This window comes from Periplaneta americana, chromosome 8 (assembly GCF_040183065.1).
Source record: "Periplaneta americana isolate PAMFEO1 chromosome 8, P.americana_PAMFEO1_priV1, whole genome shotgun sequence".
Classification (NCBI taxonomy): Eukaryota; Metazoa; Arthropoda; class Insecta; order Blattodea; family Blattidae; genus Periplaneta; species Periplaneta americana.
In genome coordinates, this window is record NC_091124.1 from 112,579,254 (window position 1) to 112,601,211 (window position 21,958).

The window sequence follows — 21,958 nt, forward strand, 5'->3', positions numbered from 1 at the left end:
TCCTAGAATTTCTTGCAAATTGGAATAATTGTTCCAGAAAACTTGGCAACTGTAGAGTCGAATACATCCTTCAAAACAGTCTCATATATATGATGCCTACATGGTAAATAGAGTATATGAGCCATTCAGAGCAGAAGTGGTGTAAGTCAAAATTGGGTAATGAGGTTTAAAGTAAAAATTCTGTAAAATACAGCGCAAAGTAGCAATTAATATGTCCTTCGTGCTATCCGCTGACTACTAATAGTTTAAATAAATTGAATATTAATTGCTACTTTGCGCTGTATTTTACAGAATGTTTACTTTAACCCTCATTACCCAATTTTGACTTACACCACTTCTGCTCTGAACGGCTCGTATATGGGTGAATATTCAGAAATGGGCAAATATGAACAACAAAACTGGAAAAAATTTATTATATTAAATTGTGTATCGTTTCCTCACTTTAGTTACATTTGGTCCTATTATTGAAGGTTCTGTTAGCAGTTGAGCTTAAAAAAATTTTTATGTGAGATTTTGTAATTTAAAAAAAAAAAAGCCAAGTGACCTTTGTTACCAAAATGGGGACAGTAGTTACATAATATATAAAGAAATGTAAATTTGTAAAAAAAAATAATAAATAAGCATATCTAATTATTATTATTCTCTAAATGAGATAAACCTAGGTGAAGGATAATCATTTTATACTGAAACTTCACACTACACTTCTAATGGAACTGATATGGTTTCCTTGCTGACTGTTCTCAATTCTTTAGCTTCTTTCTTAATTTCCTTTGTCTCTTTCTTTTTAAGCCACTTTTGATATATTACTACGTCCTCATATTTTTCTTGTTCTACCTCGATTACTAATTTACTGAGGCACTGTTTGCAAGTGTTGTATATACAATCAATATTTTCAGGATCACATGTGGCTAACTTGATAACATCAACTGGATTTGCACATTTTAAGATCTTCAGAAAATGTAGCTTTTCTACAAAATTTTAAATTTGAAATGCATGCACAAGTGTTGCGATCTACTACTATCTTGGGATGTACAATTTAAAAAGGTCGGAGTTTACAAAATGACCCATATGACAAATTGCAATGATACCCTATCACAAATTGTTTGTGCAAATTCTTCATAGTGTCCAGGAGGTATCATTTCTGTTATTGTATTCTATTTTCTGTTTTTGTTTTGTAACTTTTTTTTGTGTAGGCCTACAATTTTCCTCTACAGTTTGTATGACACATGCGTGAGTGCATCATGACGGAACCATATTTATTTAGTTTGGGAGGAGTTACAGTAAATTTTCTTCAGTCTTTGGTATCAATCTCTGATGTCTTCAGATGGCGAACCAGGATTTCATTGTAAATTAGTTTCCTTTTAACTCATTTTGGGCTTGGCAACTCTTTCCTACAAATGTCAATTTTTTCAGCTTCCAAAATTTTTTCTGGTCTTATCAATGACTGTTTTTCTCGACATGATAATCGTTTTTTTCAGCTTTTCAGTTTTTTGTAGGCATCTTTTAGTTAGGTATCCGAAACTTTTACCTTTCTGTATGCCTTGGTTCTGGCCAGTGCCTTTTTCTTTCTGCCTACATGCCTTTGCCTTGATGGACCAAGCTGTAAACTTATGTTCTGAATATATTATTTGGACTGTTGGAATCTACACTATCAGGGGTATTACATCTTAAATATCTTTCCTTTACAGCCCATTGTTTAAGGTTTCTTCTAAACTTCTGTACTCCAGATTTCACTTGTCTTCGAACATTTCTTTTTTCACGATCGTCATATCTGCTATGTTCTTTCTTTTTTTATATATATTCTTTGTCATAGTCTCTTTTTTTCTGCAACTCCTCTTCAGTCATTTTACCCTCTGCCTACGTATCTTCTCCCTTTCATATTTCCTACTTTCATCATCAGATTTTTTTTTCTTTCCTATAAACAATCACATGAAATAATATTCGAATTTACTTTATACAGCAGTATTTAATAATTTCATGGTAAATGAAATGCCGGTCCCACAAGAAGAAACAAAATGAAGGCACCGACGTTACAGGTACTGTTGTTACAAATTAGTATAATTTCCGCAATAGTTCTGGCATAATAAATGGTTAAAAATATCATGGAGGTTAGATTTTTTAGTCGACAAACTTTGTAATGATTTGCATATACTACGAAAGTTTTGTATATACAAACTATATTTAATGCCACCTGGGACCAGTGTTTCCAATAGAAAATATAACATTCAGTCATCAGTGATGATTTTTGTATTTTTCAATAAAATAAATTACGACAATGGACAAAAAATTTTTTCAAGTGGCGCCATGTTGACCTCTCATCACTACCAACCGTTAAAATATACCATATGAAGCAAAATGTGTGCTATTATTTTAGCTCTTTTATTTCGAGGGACCGGCATTATGAAATTTTTGGGGACAAACTTTACATTAAATTTGTGTCCTTTCAGAATTAAACAAACAACAATTCCTGTCTTTCATAAGTGTTTTAACTATTTATTTTTATAACCTTGGCCGAGGAAATAAAATCAAATCCAAACATTTTGAGAAAAACTTAGTGAAACAGAGTAAAATGTAGTTGGGGACATAGGGACCGTGGTTACATTTTGACGTTTGGACGCTATTTTTTAATTATGAATTTTAAAATGAATCCTTTTATGCTCTGTTTCTAAGTAAAATATGTGAGAGTTAGTTAATTAAACGCAAAAGTAATCAGTTAACATTTTCAATAAACTCCTTAAAGCAGCCAGGACATACATTTACCTATTTCAGAATATTCACCCATATATCCCTAATTTCTATCCAAGTAACACCTAGTTTTGGCGTATTTTAGCCCTTTTGGTCCCTTGTAAAGCAATGGGGTCATCTGTTATACTTAAGTCGCTAAGTTAAGGGGCATTGTTTGGACCAGGTTCTCCAACTGGAATCAAACCATCTTCTGTGGATGGAAAAGACTCAGTGTGTGTTGTTCTCTATGCAAATAAAAATCTGTGTATGTCAGAAATATTAACTATTTATTCACTTACTTTGAACAGTTTGTGAATAAATTAAGTGTAACCAAAGTTGGTGTTAATGTGATATAAAATTATTTCCTGTAATATTCACTATAGCTTATTCAACATGAAGTGTAGTGTACCTTCACAATTTTTATTATTTAAGTGCATTAGTTGTACTATGAAAGTAATTAATGAAATATCACCACCATTAATAATAAAATAACATGAATTACAGCTGACATCGAATTAACAATTTTAATTTTTAAGAAATTGCAATAAAATTACCTTGCATTGACATTTTACTAAGCCTGGTTTCTTCCTGTTGCTGACGTGGGATACTTTTTATTTCTTATTTCATTAATACGCGATCTTTTCCTATCACTGAGCCTGGCCTACCTTTTTTTTTTTTTTCGTTTGGCTTAGAAAAAATTGGCGGTCTTCTTCAATGGTGATCATCTGAAGGGCAACATCAAACAGAATCTTTTCCAGAATACCTGCTCTCGTATTGCTTGAATTTGAAATCTGAATTTACATCTCTTTGTAACACTTTTCAGTCTTTATACAATACCTCCAGTTTTCAACATTGTGTTGAAACTTTCTTGTAGGAATTCGTGCTTTCTCTAAAATGGAAGTTAAATTTTATTTTATGCATATTGTAGAACAACACTTTTAAAGTCTGACAATAGAAGGCAGTTATGCACCCACTATTTGCTCTCATCATGTCATAAGAGAAACAACAAATCATATTCTGAATTTAAATACTATTATAGTCACAATCATGCCATGGTATGAAAGAAAAATTTCACAACCTCGAGCGGGAATCGAACCTGCGACTTCCTGTTCTCCGGTCAGGCGCTCTACCACTGAGCTGTCGAGTTCGTCTCACGCCAAAGGCTTGGAATTATCCTTTCATGCTGGCGACTCTGTTATAGAGTACTGTCCATAGCGTCTGATCTAGTCAGCACTGCTTATGGGTTGAAAGAAACTTTACAAATGTAATCTTCATCTTACGATGTTTGGTGATGTATACACGTCCGTTGATGTGACATATTAATGAATTTAAATACTATTATAGTCATAATCATGCCATGGTATGAAAGAAAAATTTCACAACCTCGAGCGGGAATCGAACCTGCGACTTCCTGTTCTCCGGTCAGGCGCTCTACCACTGAGCTATCGAGTTCGTCTCACGCCAAAGGCTTGGAATTATTCTTTCATGCTGGCGACTCTGTTATAGAGTACTGTCCATAGCGTCTGATCTAGTCAGCACTGCTTATGGGTTGAAAGAAACTTTACAAATGTAATCTTGTTCCCATTTTCTATTACTTTTCAACCACACTGAAATTTTCACTGAAAGAGAATTCCTAATACCGAAAAACTGGTTTTGAACATACTGTCTGTCTGTTCTTAATTTTTAAATGATCTGCGAAAGAAATGCATTATATATAATCATTTGTAACATAAAACTAATGGATCTTCATTGGAAAAGAACTACACACAATGGTCATGTACCGTACTTCAAGTCGGTTCTGATAGTCCGAATAAGTCTGCACTTTAGAGCTCTGCACAAACTCAGGTCAAGCCCATGGACCAGGCTCGAGTCTTAAAGAAACTCAATTCTTTTTTTTTTTTCGTGAATTATATACTGATTAAATAAATTAATAGTATGAAGATTTTAATGCATGCACAATTAGATGTCCACCCGACACCCAGGGCTGGGCAAAATACTGACATCCAAGTATTTCAAATACAAATACAAAATACTTCAAAGAATAGTATTTGAAATACAAATACAAAATACTTTTAAAGAATTAACCAAAATACATTTGTATTTGAAATACTCAAAATACATTTGTATTTCAAATACCCGATACAATATATAAAGAAATAAGAATATTACCGAAAATCTAAAATATTATATTAACATTAAAATTATTTTTATCTCGAAGTTTTATATAAACACTGTAATTGAACATTCTTCCTTTTCCCAGTCAGCAATGAAATTATGCTACATATGAATAATTACTGCTCCCTTAAAAAAGCCAGTTTCTCAAAAAGTTCATGAGGTAAGGATCCCCTTACTGGTGAATGAATAAATCCTGCAAAACAAAACAGTCTTTCTGCAGGCGCAGAGGAACACAAACTTGTATTATACTTTATAAAAGCTTGTTTCACTGTTGGGTAATTCTCTAGAGAGCACAGGGTTGTCCCTTTGCCATTGAAGAATTGTATGAGCTCATACTCCGCAGTAGACAAGTTCTTTTCTTTTTGCTTTTCAAAGTTTGTTGTACTTGAGTTGAAAACATAAAAATTGTTTTCATCATCAGAACTGACCAAAGGTGTAGCGAGAACTCCTCAGCTGATTTCACACAAATATTCTGTATCCTCTTCTTATCATTTAGTGAGTCAGTGTCAGATAGCTATCTCATCTTAAATGATGGGTGTAAACAAGCTGCCAAAATAGGTCAATTTGCTTCTAGGGTCAGATCAAACATCGCTTTAAATCTTGATGAAAGCGAATTCATTAGGATTGGAGTTACTTGGAATAGATGGCGTAGATTACTAGATAACATAATATGTAATCTGTTTTTGAGGGCAATTAATGTGGATAGAAGTTGGCCGTAATAGCACGTCTTCTCATTTTGCATTAAATCAAGGGCTATGGCAATGGGTTTCAGAACTGCACACTATTCTTCAAGGTACTGAAACTCAACATCTTTTAAGGTTCGCAATCCCAGTTTTTCACATATACTGTTTATATCATGTTTGAATTGCAATATTTGAGAGATTAAGCCATAAAGAGAATTCCATCGAGTTGGGCAAGGAAACTTTAATTAATATTTCAAGACATCTGATATAATTTCTGAGGATTTGGGTCTCCATAATGCTGAACATTTAGCAAGTGTTGGGTGATGGATCCTTGATGCTGTTAGAGATTTCTTTATGGAATTAAGGAAATCAGATGTGGCAAGAAAACTAAGTGTATGGCTAGAACATCTGAAATGGGTAGGCAAATAAGATAGAAGTTCATTCTCCAAATACAAATCCAAAGAAGAAGAAGAAGAAGAAGAAAGTATTTTGAGTATTTGAAATACAAAATACATCAATTTTATGTATTTAAATACAAAATGCAAAATACTTTCTAAAATCCTTGCAAATTACAAAATACAAAATACAAATGTATTCCAAATACATATTTCAAATACATGTATTTCAAATACTGCCCAGCCCTGCCGACACCCATCCAGAACAGTAGACTACCAGTATCTTAAATTATTTAGTTGGACTTCATATTTCGTAACAGCATTCGTTCATCTCTACTCTGTCATACACAAAGCATTGATTATTTGTTTTATCTGGGAGATTACTTTTTCTAATGCTCCTACTGGAATGATATCTCTGTGGCCTCTGATCTTTGCTTCATCTGCTAGTCTTCGGGTCTGGCTCAGGTGATAATTGTAAGCTAATCTCGGGTTTCTGGTTGGTTCGGATCTGGTTCAGATCGGGCCGGACTGAGCCAGGTCTGATCTAATAATTTCAGTCCATGGAGACTTCTATTGCACTTTCCTTCTGCTACATCCAGGACAGAAGAATCAATACAAATGCCATAATGAATACCAGAAGGGGGAAGAATAATAAACAGATTAAGTTGGTAAACAACGTGATATCTGGCAGGGAACGCGAAAAGAACTGTGCAGTTCTGAAATGAGAGATGGGTATAATGTTGGTTGAAAGGGATTAGTAATGTAAGTTTTCATTCTACAAGTTGGGTCAAAAGTCGATTTCCCCAATATTCGTTCTTAGATTTCACACATGTACAGATGTCATGACTTGAATAAACGAATAGCTAGTGTAATAAGTGGTGGTTTGACAACCATGTTCATGCGTCAACTGTTTTTCCGATGTATTGTCTTGTTAGTGTTGTTGTTTTTGCTTTATTGTATTAGCACAGTCTAGTATATACAGTCACGAAGCTTGAGGTGATTTTTTGCAACTGAGAGTACTAGGAACAATAGACTGTGCCGACTGTTTCGCATTGTCTGTGATGAGGCGATAGTAGCAATACTAGTGGTTAGCAACTATCTATGGATGCATATTCCAAACATATTGAGCTTCGTGACTCTATATACTAGACTGTGGTATTAGGTTGCATCTCTATGCAATAACTGCTAGTTTCTTGTAATTAATCGCAAATTAATCTCTTGGTAGCAGGAGGGTTAATCAAAAGGGAGAATTGCTTGTCAAATTTTTTAAATATGGTATATATAACAATCATTTCAAATACAGGAAACTTCCATTTAAAATCCAATGTGTGTCAAGTTTAGATTGCAGTTTCCCCTTCCAAAAGCAAGCAGGTGGAGAACTCCTGATTTTGTTTTATTTCTTTAAACTGAAATAATTATTTTTTGGTTTAGTGTTAGAATAACAAGAGACTTGTGAATTTGTGAAAAGAAAAATATGTTAAACTGGAGTTATACTTCGGTGATCTTCACTACAACTAAGGAAGCGAATTAACAAATGAAAAGTCCAGGGGAAAAAGTTAAAAATTGTCGATTTTCTGTTTTCATTGTTACATAATAGCTCAGGCAGTGTAGATCTGTATGATTTAACTGTACAGAAGAACAACGTGACTAGTCCAGAGAAATTTGAAGTATGATAACCCAAAGACAATGAAGTATAATGGGTCTTGAAACATGAATGTGCTCTCTTGTAAAAACAGTAAAATGTTACATCAGGTTTTTCTCCTGTTATTTTCAAATGTCATTTTTTCTCTGAAGTCATCAGTACCATACCCTTCGAAAATGTATGTGCCACTAATTATATCGAAGGAAAATAACGGTATTTCATATTTATTATATTCGTCCGTTTGCATTGCATATTTTTGGCCAAGGGAAATACTCATACAAAATATTCTTTGTTTTTCTATGATAAATTATCTAGCTTTCATTAGTCAGGTAATCTTTTCGTACTTTGATTTTTATTGTAATTGTAAAATTAATACTAATTGTACTTAGTTGGAATCTCCTGGTATAAGGGCAGAGAAGGCCTAACGGCCTTATCTCTATCAGGTTAAATAAATAAATACTACTAAACTACTTATATTTTAGGAAAACACTCGTCTTTTATTGGCAGAATTATAGTACCATTTTTGGTCCAGGGAAAAATACTAGTCTTTAATATAAAAGAAAAGGCCTAAATACCGCCTCAGATTGTACCACTTTTGTGAGGGAAAATGGAGTTTTATATAGACGGATTGTATACAATACTTTACACAGGATTTCATAATATAACACTTTTATAAATTACTGCGTAAAATCTAATGACGAGGTATTTGTCATTTTCATACCAACTGTTTATTAACGCTTGTACAAAAAATAGTTTCCAGGCATAATTATAATTTTTAGTGGGTTATTTTACGACGCTTTATCAATTGCTGTGGTTATTTAGCGTCTGAATAATATGAAGGTGATAATGCCGGTGAAATGAGTCCAGGGTCCAGCGCCGAAAGTTACCCAGAATTTGCTCTTAATGGCTTGAGCGAAAACCCCGGAATAAATCTCAACCAGGATTTGAACCCAGGCCTGCTCGTTTCACGATTGGACTAGACATAATTAGCTTTATTTCATCAACTATACAGAGTTTTAATGAACGACACCGAAATATTTTCACTGAATATAGAGGCATCCTAGACAAGCAACTTGAGACACTATGGAATACATGTTCTGTGGATTCAAATTTCCATGTTGTTGTTGTTTAGACAACTGTCTGAAGACAGGTTTGAATCTCATAAGTGACACTAATAAGGCATCACTCATGAGGCAACTAAGTCAGAAGATAATGGGGTAGGGTGGCTACTTCCTTTCCTCCTCCATTGCATATATCGCTGACTAGTTACATATTACACTCATAAAACTTCAGATGTATACAAACAATTGTTTTTCTTCTGACACATATCGTCAAGTGAGATGTACTGCCTGATAATAGATGTATGTACATATTTTTTTTATTGGGTTATTTTACGATGTTGTATCAACATCTGAGGTTATTTAGCGTCTGAATGATATGAAGGTGATAATGCCAGTGAAATGAGTCCGGGGTCCAACAATGAAAGTTACCCAGCATTTGCTCGTATTTATGTACATATCAGCCAGAACCTCAATCCCATGTTATAGGGCATAAAATCTCCGAAGGGTGTGCACACCACTGACTTCTATCATTTAAAATTATATGAAACAATAACGGAAGTTACATAGGAAGGGAAAGAAATTTAAGGTGGAATACATTGTAATTCGATAAACATAGATATACAATGAAAGGAAAATTAAATTGACGTGCACACTTTTTACAGAAATTTCTGGAATTGGTGATCTCCAACAGCAATACACAGACGATATCACTGCAGATAAGATTCTCGTTCCCTCTCGAAGATACCTGGCATATCACGAATAAATTCACATCTTATGATTATGACATATTTTGCAACACAGGAAAAAGTAGGACCGCAACAGTTATTAACAAATGAGCTCCAGTTACAACATTAATGGAGTGGTGTACCGTCACGTGATTAGTCTGTACAATTTGCAGATTATGATAATGCTGAATTATGGAAATGAATACAAAATTGTAATTACTTTAATGGCTTGTGCCACAGACATTTTATGTCAGTGACCATGAGCTTCCTATGTCAGGTTGCTTGTCTAGAACCTCCTCTATACTCAGTCAAATATTTCGGTGTTGTTCATTAACATTCTGTATATGGTGATATATTGTGTCATTCATGATTTATGTAACATATAAGGTGCATCTTTAAAGGCTCGTGGAAGCCATGTTCATAGATTTCAATCCATATAGTGCAAGTATGTTTCCCTGTTACCAGTGTGATGTCGTATATTCCTGGATGAAGGCCCAATGACATGCCGACCCACTATGTGTAACATCATTACGTGGGATTAGGTTAATTACTGGTATGGAAATTCTTAGCATATAAAAATAAGAATGGGTAAATAAAGAAGGGCAACAAATTCTTGTATTCACACTGTTCACTGTCATTGATGACAGAGGAGTGCATTAAGTAATTGCATTTCATTTTATCACTAGTTTTATGTATAGTATGTAACTTAAAGTTCAGAAATGAGAATGCAGTATAAATTTGACTATGCATAAATGATTTCAATAAAATAATGTGTATACAGATATTCAATATATCTGAAATCAGTTTAATAATGGAACTATAAATGAGTTTATATCGAAACCTCCCCTCAACCTGTGCACACAGATCTTCACAGCAGATAAACAAATATGCAAATATAAGAGAAGACCACACAGATCTCAACAGCAGATAAACAAATTATAAATATCAAAGAAGAGCTACCTATACTAAATATAAGGGCATGAAAACGTACTTGGAACTTACAAAACAACAGCATATAGCTACTTGGAGATTTGAGTTGACATCCTCCATGAATGCACCTATACTGCCATGTGACATGCGAGATGACCTTGTGAATTTAATGTGCTTCACCAGCTGAGTAAGAATTATCTACTCACGCTTGGGGAATACTCAATTTTTCTATCCATGCTTTAATTTCACCTTCCTACAGCAGCTATTTTTTTGTATTTGTCTTCCTGCTTTGGAGATCAATAATGATGTGCTCAGTTTGGGGAGAGATTTCGATATGATTTTATTAATTGTTCCCTTGTAAGCACTTAAGTTCTTAGAGTCAAATTGGCTTTGTCAGTAGAGCGACAGTGAAAGAGCCTAGGTTCAGGTACAGGTGATGGTGAGATTTTTTATCTCGCCATAATTTTGAGAATGGCTCCAGGGACCACTCGTCTTCTATAGATTTGAGTAGTGTATCTTTTCAGAAGGTAAAAGTTAGGCCTACTATCTACATGACTTATTAAAACTTACAAGCTGCATTGGTGAGAAATAGGTAGAGAAAACGCAGAATGTTTCCCTAGCTTTACTTACCTTCATAAGGATGCAATACTCAAGATTTTTGTTATTGTTGAAAATCCATCTCACTTGTCTGGATTTGAACTAACATGTTTCGGATCTAATGATGAGCATGAGAATGATTTATGTATCACCTTATATAAAATCATTTGATGTGTGATTCCTTCTGTTACAGTTGCCATTGACCTGATTGTGCAGCACATTCGTGATTTTCTTAATAATCGTGTTAAATTGGAAGAACTCTCTGTACCTCCATCACCTTCTCCATCGCCTGTTCATGGTTCAAGACGGATGAATGCAGCTGATGGTCATTTCACACGACCACACTAACCATTAAAAAGTAGTGCGTGGAATTAGGATACCAGATGCTTTGTCTCCTTGTAATCGTTACTAGGCATGTTAATTCCAAGGTTAGAAACATTTTGACTGAAAATTTGATTTATTTTTACAGTTTGAAGTTTATATAGCGTTTCTACTGATCTTTCCGAAGATTTCAGTTTATGCTTACTTGTGCATTATTAATGCTGTGACAGTTCCACTTCCGCATAAAACTAATTATTGCTATTGATCTAATAGCTTTTTGTTGACGGTTTGTGTCCACATAAAACAGGACATGAATGTATAGTAAAGTTATCTTCAGTTATGGATATAAATATTCTGTATGAATTGATATTTTTTTCTTCCTTGTTTCGACAAACACTGATGTTTAATGCACATAACTGAAGTTTATATGATGAAATAATAATTTGTTTATTATCTACACTCTACAGTATACACTGTCCTACATAATACGGAGCTTCTTAATAGTAGTAGCAGTATGTATTTCATTGCCACAGTATTCATATTTATTTCAGTGTAATTCAGTGGCTTTGATAAATTGTGATATAAAATATCAGAGTGTAGGAAGGAGATTTGATACTTCCTTTATTTTAAGCTTCTTATCAATTCATTAGGGGGAAAGGAACTATTATCTCCTGGCTTACTTTCCTCATGAGTGATGCCTTACTCGTGTCACATATGAATAGAGCCCGGAAGTTCAGGACTAAAATAGGCAGGCAAATAGGCACTTAATATTCAGGAAATTGGCAGTAAAGTAATAAAAATATGCACTTAAAAATTACGAAAATAGACAGTAAAATCATCAAAATAGTAATTTTATAGGCTTATAGGTTATTTAATAAACGTGTGTATCACATTTAAGTACCGGTACCTACTCTTACTTTTCTTGGTTACCGGTATATGCCAAACTAGTTTCCCCCCCCCCCCCCAAGTTTTCAACTGCCATAGATCTTCAGAGATAATGTTTTTTATTGAAAAAGATCATTCTACTTCCACCGAAGTGATTGAAGCATACTTAAAACATGCTGTTGTGATGGACTCATAGCATAAACTAATGTGCTAAGTCTGCTAATCGCTTTCAATAAGATTCGACCTATCTGAGAATTTATTCTTTTCCTCTCTCTGCACTCTTTCCTTGGAATCTGTAGAAACTTAGCCTCTCAGGCGAGATAAACCAACTGCCTTGGGGTGTGAGATACAATAGAAGTAACTGGTCCCACCAACCCTCTCGGTCAATTGATCAGTAAGCATGGTTTGTAAGCATGCCACCACAAATAATTTAAATGTATTTATATGGAATGAGTTTTATGCAAACATATTGTTTAATTTTTGTAACAGGTGTTTCATTTATAAAATAAATATTTTCATTTATATTTTTAATATATTAGGAATTTTTACAATTTTTTTCCTAATAGGCCTACCGATTATTTAATATACATAATAGCAGAAAATAGAAAAAAAGAAAGAAAAATAAAAAAGCAAAACAGGGCATTAGCCCTTAAAATAGGCAATGAAAACTAAAAAAGGCAAACTAGAAACTGGCCCTACCATCCCAACATGTGCGGAAACATGTTTTTCTCTATTGAACTCTTTTGTATATCTATCTAGTTAAACAAAAGGCATTTCTTTCTATCTTCCGGGCTCTACTTATGAGGTTCCAACCAGTCTTTGGACTGCTGACTAAACATACATACATCAATTCTGTTCATTTGTAGTGCTTAAAAATCTCAAAATTAGTAACTGTACAAATGTAATCTTCATCTTACGATGTTTGGTGACGTATACACGTCCGTTGATGTGACATATTAATGAATTTAAATACTATTATAGTGACTATAATAGTATTTAAATTCATTAGTAACTGTGTTTTCATTATAGTGCCCTACCGAACTTACCACATATTTAATCAAAGATATTAAGAATTTATTTTTGGTATAGAAAACATTGTATTGTAAATGGAGGAGTGGTTTGTAAATGTGTATAAATAAGGAAGGAGTTAAAAAACTGAGACCAATCAAGTTTTGAGGTGAGTTCTGTGTTCCTAAATAATAAAAACAGTTAATGTCAATTTAGATTTATTTAATTCTTCATTAATAACCTTTCTATTCTTTTTTGTTTAAAGTACACTGCAATTTATCATTGTGCTACCATTCGACTAATTTCACTTTAGGAAAGCCATTCCAGCTCTTATTCCCTACAGAATTGTACAGTCCTTCACTGCAACATTGTAATCTCGTTCTTTCTATTGTTATTTTTATAATATAACATACCTAATTATAATTAATTTTATTCGAAATTTATCTTTCTTATTGTAAGTTGTAAAATTTCAGTTACAAATGAAAGTAAGAAAGGAAAATATTAAAAAAAATATATATGACAACAATTAGTTTTTGTGTTACTGTAACCTTTATGACGTAACATTATTCAACATTATGTTTATATAGTGACAGTTTTAAAGTAATGTTAGTCACGTCCCCCAGTTACTTTTCCACATAATTATCTTCGATGTTCAGGTATTTGTTGCACTTCTACAAAAACTTTCGGAAACCCTGTTCTAAAAACAGCGTCTTTCCAGTTTTTCTTCATACGGGAAGAGATGGAAATCACTCAAAGCCAAATCAGAGCTGTATCATGAATGGCCATGGGATTTTCAACCAAGGTCAGCAATTTCGGCATACATCTATTGGTCAGAATGAAGTCAGATATTTTCATCGAGAAGAATAACACTTTTGATGAGAAATCCAAAACGCTTTTGATGTATTGTAGATCTAAGTTGATCAGAAGTCCTACAGTAACAGAAAGGAATTATCGTTGATCCATCTTCCAGAAAATGAACAAAAAGAATCCCTTCTACATCCCAGAAACAATCACCATGATTTGACTCAAGCACCTTGAACTTTTTCTTCATTGTAGACTGGATGTTACTGTACCTTTGATTTAGGAGTGTAATGGTCCTGCCAGCTGTCATTAGCTAGAAGTAAATTTAGTTCTAATTTACCTTACTTAACACCCCCTCATATTTTGTACTTTTTTTTTTTGTCTAATTAAAAAAATGCATAAGTTACATTATCCTGCAATATAAACTGACAAAAAAATCTTAAACTGTTTTTATTGTTTTGGTTCAGTGAATCTCGATCTGTTCAGTATTGCTTATTTATGAAGAAATGTACTATACGATATAGAACGCCCTAACATACTTATGCTGTTTTAAGACAGGTATCTCGTAATTTGAATTCGAACAATTTCAGAAGAATCATATAGAATATAAATTAAGATAATATATTTTTATTTGTTGTTAAATGTTAGACTTTTGAACGAAATGAACTTCCTACAGTCACATGGAAGAGTTGTCTGTAAGGCTTTTCTTTATATTCTGAATATTTTACGAAATGTGAAATTCTCAAAGTAACAAATTTTTATAGCAAGGTACTTTTAGGCCCTGAGTGTATGCGTAGGCCTATTAAACTATTTTTTGCTTTAAATTATACTAATAAAAATGTTTCTCTTGAATCTAATCTTAAACTAACATACAGTAGATACATCCTGCTTACACACTTTTAATATTTGTATTACTAATGATTTGTTAACTTTGTTATATAAACAACTTTTTTTAACTTACCTATGTTATATCTGAGAGACCCCAGGTTCGATTCCCGGTGCTGGAACGAATTTTTCTCAATTTAATAGATATATCTACAGTACCGGTATGGCTACTTATAGTCATTGTATTCAATGAGGACGGCGAGACCTCATATATGAATATATATTTATATTATCTATGTTAATTGACACTATTACGGTACCGGTATTTTACTCTAGTTAAGGCCTAGTTTCGGTTTATTTCCGCGATCTTTAGATTTCTAGTCTAGTGTGAAGATGGCGGAATTATAGCCAACTAGTCATTAACTAAAGTAGGCCTAATATACCGTAAAACCTGTTCAATACAGAAGTGACATGGCCCTAATTTTTTTTTCCATTGTAGACAGGTTTCCGTATTATTCAGGTATGAAATTAAAATGGAATATTTTATCATTCGTATACATTAAAACAAAATGGCATGTCGCAAACTGCAAGAAGTATAAAATATTCCGTTTAACACTACTCGCATTAAATCAGCCTTCTGTCGCTTATTCTGTTGGTGAATCATCTTGATTAAAATCTCATTTGCTGTATAAAAGTTTTCGTAATTCACTCATTAGTCATTAAACACTACTAAAGTTTACTAATCTCATTCAATTTAATATCCAACACTATACCTGCTATAATACTGTATTGTATATCACTGCACATTATTAACTAATTGGACTAGGAGCCATCCATTAGAAGCCTTGAATTCTGGTTTATCTAATTTCTTTGTCAGTTCAATGGCTTGCTTTGCAGAATAGATCCAGAAATTGGCATGTTCTTTGAAAGGTCATGAAGAACCTACTCCCACAAGAGTTCATTTATTTCCACATAAACAGTTGCTTCCTGGTTCCTTTTATGTCACCAATATTGACTGCAAGCGACTTTATTTTTTGAAGTGTCACACCTGAGTTTTCCACAACTGAACTTCAACATTATTTCACATACACTTCGTTTCTAATTTTCATTTAACTCGATAACTTTTACTTCATCACTTTATGTTAATGCCACATTTTACGCAACTTTTTTTTTACCAGGAAATCACTACACTTGTGCTCTGTCTAGCTAGGACAGTATACGGGTGTGAAGCATTGAAAATCTCTGCCTAGTCAACAGGGTAATAAAATTTATGACCAACAGACCAACACACCCTCTAAAATTTTGCAAAGAAAACTTGTTTTTATCTTAATGACCTACATATTTCGTATATTCCTTGAAATTACTCTCTGTATCAAAATATAGTTTACATTAAAGCAGTGTGCCCAAAATATTATTTCCTTTTTGAACAGGAGCAAGGAGTTTCCGTTTTATTCAGGAAAAATTACACATAATACATACGAATTTTGCTGGGACCAATAAATTGTTCCAAAATAGACAGGATTCCGGATTATTCAGGTTCCAATTTGAACAGGTTTCACTGTACCATAATAGTTTCAATTAACACAGAAAAGTTAAACAAATTGTTTATATAACAAAATTTAACAAATTATTATTATTAAAATAATCATATAATTTCAATTAAATCGATAAAATACTTTGGTTAGAAAATATCGGACAGCATTTTGACAGTGTTATATAGTCAAAATCTATCTGAACAACAAATTGTGCCATTCATTAAGCAGAAGGAGAATTTATATATCCTTCTCTCTTGGTCTTAAAATAAGTCAGTTCTCTCTTTTACTGTGTTTTTTTTTTTTTTTTTTTTCATTCTTCCATTTTTATTAAATATAATGTTTTCATGTAACTTAATGGAATGACACTTTAAGAAGTTACCGGTATATATATTGTTAAGATATACAGTACATCCCATGTATTTAGAAGCTTGTTTAAACTTAGTTTTAAGTCATATTGTGATGTACTCTTCTCTTATATTGCAAAAATGTTGATATGAATGGTCTTGATACAGTAATTTTGAAAAACTATGTGGGTACATTCATATCAACCAGAATACAAGTACCTAATGTAGTACTATGCAACACTGTAATTTGTTTTTATATAAATAAGAACAATAGTTTAAAGAAATGTGGAGCATTATGTTGGAGGCTTATAGACAATAAGTGCATATAATGACCAGATTTATCCTTTAATCAAGGTTAGATATCCAATTGATATTGTTAATGACAAAATTCTCTTGGTTCCCTCAGCTGGTTTCTTTCTCTTAAGGCATAAGTTTTTAGGATACCAAATAGAAATGAAAATTATCATAACGTGATTTTAACCTCATCAATCAAATTTTATATCCTAGAATGCAGCGATTTTACAAACACTTTTTTTTTTATTTTTATGGAAATTTATCCTTTTTTCTCTTTTCGTTTTCTTTTTCTCTTTTATCTGTTTTTCTGTTTTCCTGTTTTCTGCTTTCTTAAACTAGTACATACACAACACCCATGCCCGAGGCGGGACTCGAACCCACAAACCTTCGGACCAAGCGTAGAGACATGCCATGCCCCTACTGCTTGAGCCATCCGGGCCGACAACACTGGAACATGAGCAATAGGTCTGAAACATAACATTTCACTCTTTCATATTCTCTTTCTAGAGAAGGGCTTCTGTATTTTTTTGGCAATTGCATTTATAAATACGAAATTTTTATACAACAGATGAGTTCGTATTGAAAATATTATATTCCTTTAGCATTAAATATCCTCATTAGTTACCGGTAATGCAGTAAATTCACTACTACAAAACATATACAAAGTGAAGAAAAATTTGCGGACACACACTCCACTAAGTAATTTTTTGGCGAAAATCAAGATACCGGCACTCTTTTATTTACATAAATTCCAAATATTGCATTTCTTTTTTCATGGATATGGATTAAAATTGAGGATATGGCAGCAGTTCATAGTGATAAGTGAATGATTGGAGTTTTGGCTCATAACAGATTCTCAGGTTCAATTCCCCCCCCCCTCCTCCCCAAGAATGTTTAAATCGTAAGACATTTGAACAAATCGAATTAATGTCAGAGTTTATTTTTTACAGTTCTCAAAAAAGACAAACAATTTCATTCGTTTGTGAGTTTAAAAAATAAAAAACAACACATGGGACAAAACTTGTGTGAGCTACCAAAACAAAGCTGGAAGTTGCGTACCCAACAGCTACATGAAAAGACTTCATTCAAGTGTATTTACAGTGCTACATCCACATCGTCTGATATTTCAACTTTTTTATTTAAAAAAATGTGCAAGATTGGATAGTTATGTAAATAGAAGAATGTTGATTTTCGCCAATCATCATATGAAATGCACGTCACTGTGTGTGCATGTGAGTTTGTGCTGCTGAGTAATAATGTATCATTAATACATGTTGAAAAACACTTAATAATTGGTCTTTGTAAAAATATTTTTTTCAATTCCTGTAAGAACCTAATATTCTGTAAATATGTACGTGAAACATAAATTGTACATGAATAATTTTAGAAAACATAATTTTCAAGTTGTAGGCCTAATATTCCCCGAATATTATTTCTTCATTTACTAACATTTAATAAAAGGAAGTTTCAGATGATCTCTTACGATGTAAATTATATTTTAAATATTCAATTATTTTATTACGGTATATTATTAAATATCGTTTAGGTACATTGTTTGAATTCGGTAGTAAATATTAGTTTGATGTAACATTCATTTTTACGTACCATTCAAGTACCCACTTGCCTCATATTTAACGGAACAGTTCCATATTTGAAACTAATACTTCACATTTTGAAGCCCCGAAAAAATCATGCAAATCTCATACTTTAGAACTTGCATAAAACACAATCATTGAAAAAGACTTCAATGTTCGTAAATTTAATATGTCAATAAAAATATGACTAATTGATTGTGAAAGAAAAATTTAAGAGTTTTAATTGCATGAAATTTCTGATACCGGTAGCAGTAAACATAACGTTGATTGGACCTCTTAGCCATACGAGCATTGATCACAGGTGAGCACGTACCAGTACTCCTATTATAAATGTTTATATATGTATTTCAGCATATATTTTTGTTATTATTATTTTCTTATTAGATTGATATTGTAAGGCAGATATCATACGTTGTTATTCAATTCTATTCCTTTTTTAATCTCTATTTTTTAATTGCATTTTGGTACTACATATTTTAAATAGAGAATCTTATACCAGAATGAATAAACTACAAACTTCACATTTTCAGATTTTCAGTTTTAAAGATACAACAGAAAAATAAAAATAGTAAGTGACAATGAAAATTTCTTAAATAAAAGATACTGACAGTGTACAGATTGTCAAAAAGAAAGCATTCATCAAAACAAGGAAAAAATCTAACAAACATGGGTCCTAAAATTAATATATTTAGAGATATGAGTACTTGTTCATCAACATCATAGGCGATGCTCAGTGAGATTTGTATATATCCAATAAGAAACAAGGAAAGAGCTCACATTAGAAGATATGCTATTCTTACAATACCAATTTCAAAGTCCTAATTTCATACAAAATGTAATATTAGGATCCTCGGTTATTAGACTTTTTCTTCTTCTTTGATGAATACTTCCACCTCTCAGAATGTAGATTTTTTTGTGGAAATCACATTGAGCATCTCTTATGTTGATAAACAAGTAGGCCTACTCATATTTCAGAAGATATTAATTTAGGTTCTATATTTATTATGCTTTTTCCTTGTTTTAATGACTACTACCACCTCTCAGAATATTGAATTTTTTAAATGAAAATCTCATTTAGCCTCTCCTATGATGTTGATGAACAAATATTCATATCTTGGAAGATATTAATTTTAGGATCCAAGTTTACTAAAAATTTTTTCTTATTTTCATGAATATCACCACTTCTCAAAATATTGAATGCTTTTCGTTCAAACATGAAGCAATTAGCAAAAAAAAAAAAAAAAAAAAAAATAGGGAAACATATGTTTGAAACATCATAATACTGCTTGTGGGTAATAATTCATACATGCTGTTCTAAAGCACTTGAGTCCTCTACATTGCTTAGTGTTTACCCCATCTGACATAACAATGGTGCAAACCTCGCAAACATAAAACTAAATTGACTCACTGTAAACAAAGTAATTTTCACTGCCTCCTTATTTGTGGGTTAGGTGCGCAACATTACTGTATGGGACAGTCAGAATGAGACAACTAAACGAGGCAGAAGTACCCAACTGTCACCCTACTTCAAGAAGGCAGGACAATGCGATATGTTGTCAGTGATTTCAGGATGACATGAAGGATTCTTTCTTCAGAAAATTTATTATGCAGCTTAATTATGCCGTTCTCTTTTATCTTTGAATAGCCATTCTCACGCTTTCAAAAGGTTCCTGTACTTTTGCGCTGACCACATTCAGTGTAATGAGAAACATATATTTACAAACTCTCACATCGCCTGTTGCCATGGAATGAAATAATATTGAGAAAAATTTCTTTGGGTCATCTTCAATGTTTACTCTTCTTCTTTCACTTGCGTTGACTTTGCAAACTGTTCAATCAGTGCATTCTGTTTTCATAACTTTCTTCTTTGTAATACATATCAAAAAAGATTTTCGGTCTTACACAGAAGACTTTTTTTTAAACATCGTTTCTGCACTTAAGAGAGTATTTTTATACGAGGGTTGGGGCATAAGTCATGGCAACTATTTTTTTTTAAGGTAAGGGTTGGTGTCATATATCGCACAGAATCCGTGCAGTCATAATGTGTGTCCACAACACAAGATGGCTCTGTGCTTGTCTGTAATAGAACAGAGAGTAATGTTAAATCAGTTGTCAGTGTAGCGCCATGCAGAATGGATGTAACATGTGTTGAACATGCTCGTATATCAAAATAGCCATTCTCCCTGGGAGGAATGCCAGAGAATGCCACAGAGAGTTGGTAGAAGCTGTCGGGAATAATGCCCTTCCATATCTGACAGTCGTGGGTGGGTAGCTACTTTGAAGGCCTTTAGAACAGGTATGTGCGCTGTAATGATTCTGGCACAGGAACCCTGCAATGTTATGGTAACAACTGTAATAAATATGAGGAACAAAATGTTGGCGTGTTGTTAAATATCCGTACATTTCGTCCATTCCTTGTCCTTTCATCTGTATATTTCACATTTTCCACCCACACTCGAATTCTCACAAAAAAAAAATAGTTGCCATGACTTATGCCCCAACCCTTGTACATTTTAGCATTTACTTTCTTTCCTGTTGCTGATATAAATAAATTTCCGCTGTTTCTTCATACTTTCCTCACGTTCTTTTTCCATTTAGTAAGACTGCTTTTCTCACACTTTTCTTTGTTTTCATCAAAATTTTTCTGAAAGAATAATGAAAAGAAAGTTAAGTGTGTTCATAAAAATCCTCTATATGAGAAAAGCTTTCAAATATTGCTTAAGGAATTTCAATAAACTTAAGAATAAATCTTTAAAATACAATGTTATCAGATTAAATTAATATCGTGATTAATTTCACGTTTACATCATTCATATTTCTTAAATGCTAAAGTGAACAAACTACATTCCTGACATTCTTTATGTCCTGTTTCTGTTGTCGTGTGTTATAACAACTTTCATAGGAAACGTTTTTATCAATTCCTACTCTTTCAATGAGAAAACGTAGAAAAAGACAATGTTATAAATATTGAGAAATGTTACAAAACGAAAATGTAAACAAGACAATTAATGTTGATATGTTACTGAAAGGCTGGACAATTCCATTAATTTTTTATAAATTTTCAAACCATCTGCCGTTCTGAGCAGCACACACCTATACTCTTCTTCTAACACTGTCAGTGACTCCTAATACTTCAGCGTGGTCAAGTGATTGGAAGAGTAGCAATTAATAAAAGCGTTTGTTTTGAAAAGCTCTATCAAATGGTATCCTATTTGACTCGACTCTCATTTGAAATTTTAAAGTGATACGCCACTGACCCTACTTCCTGTTAGAGCTGATTGATGAAATCAAGTTCTAGTGAAAGTTCACATGTGGTTTAGTTATAAATATTTTTGTCTCGAAAATTTTCATGCACTAGTTTCCGAAATAAATGTCTTACGGGTGGTCCAAATCACCCATTGCCTTTTCGTACATTTTC

At 33.0% G+C, this 21,958-nt stretch overlaps 1 protein-coding gene across 1 annotated transcript in view; it reads left to right on the forward strand.

The window, feature by feature from the left end:
* Positions 1 to 21,027, forward strand: part of Uck (Uridine-cytidine kinase) — a 329,786-nt gene extending 308,759 nt beyond the window's left edge. Inside the window, exon 7 of the mRNA XM_069833408.1 lies at positions 11,126 to 21,027. Within this exon, the coding sequence (XP_069689509.1) occupies positions 11,126 to 11,280 (155 nt within the window). The 3' untranslated portion in view covers positions 11,281 to 21,027. The remainder of the gene's footprint in view (positions 1 to 11,125) is intronic.
* Positions 21,028 to 21,958: the final 931 nt, after the last annotated feature.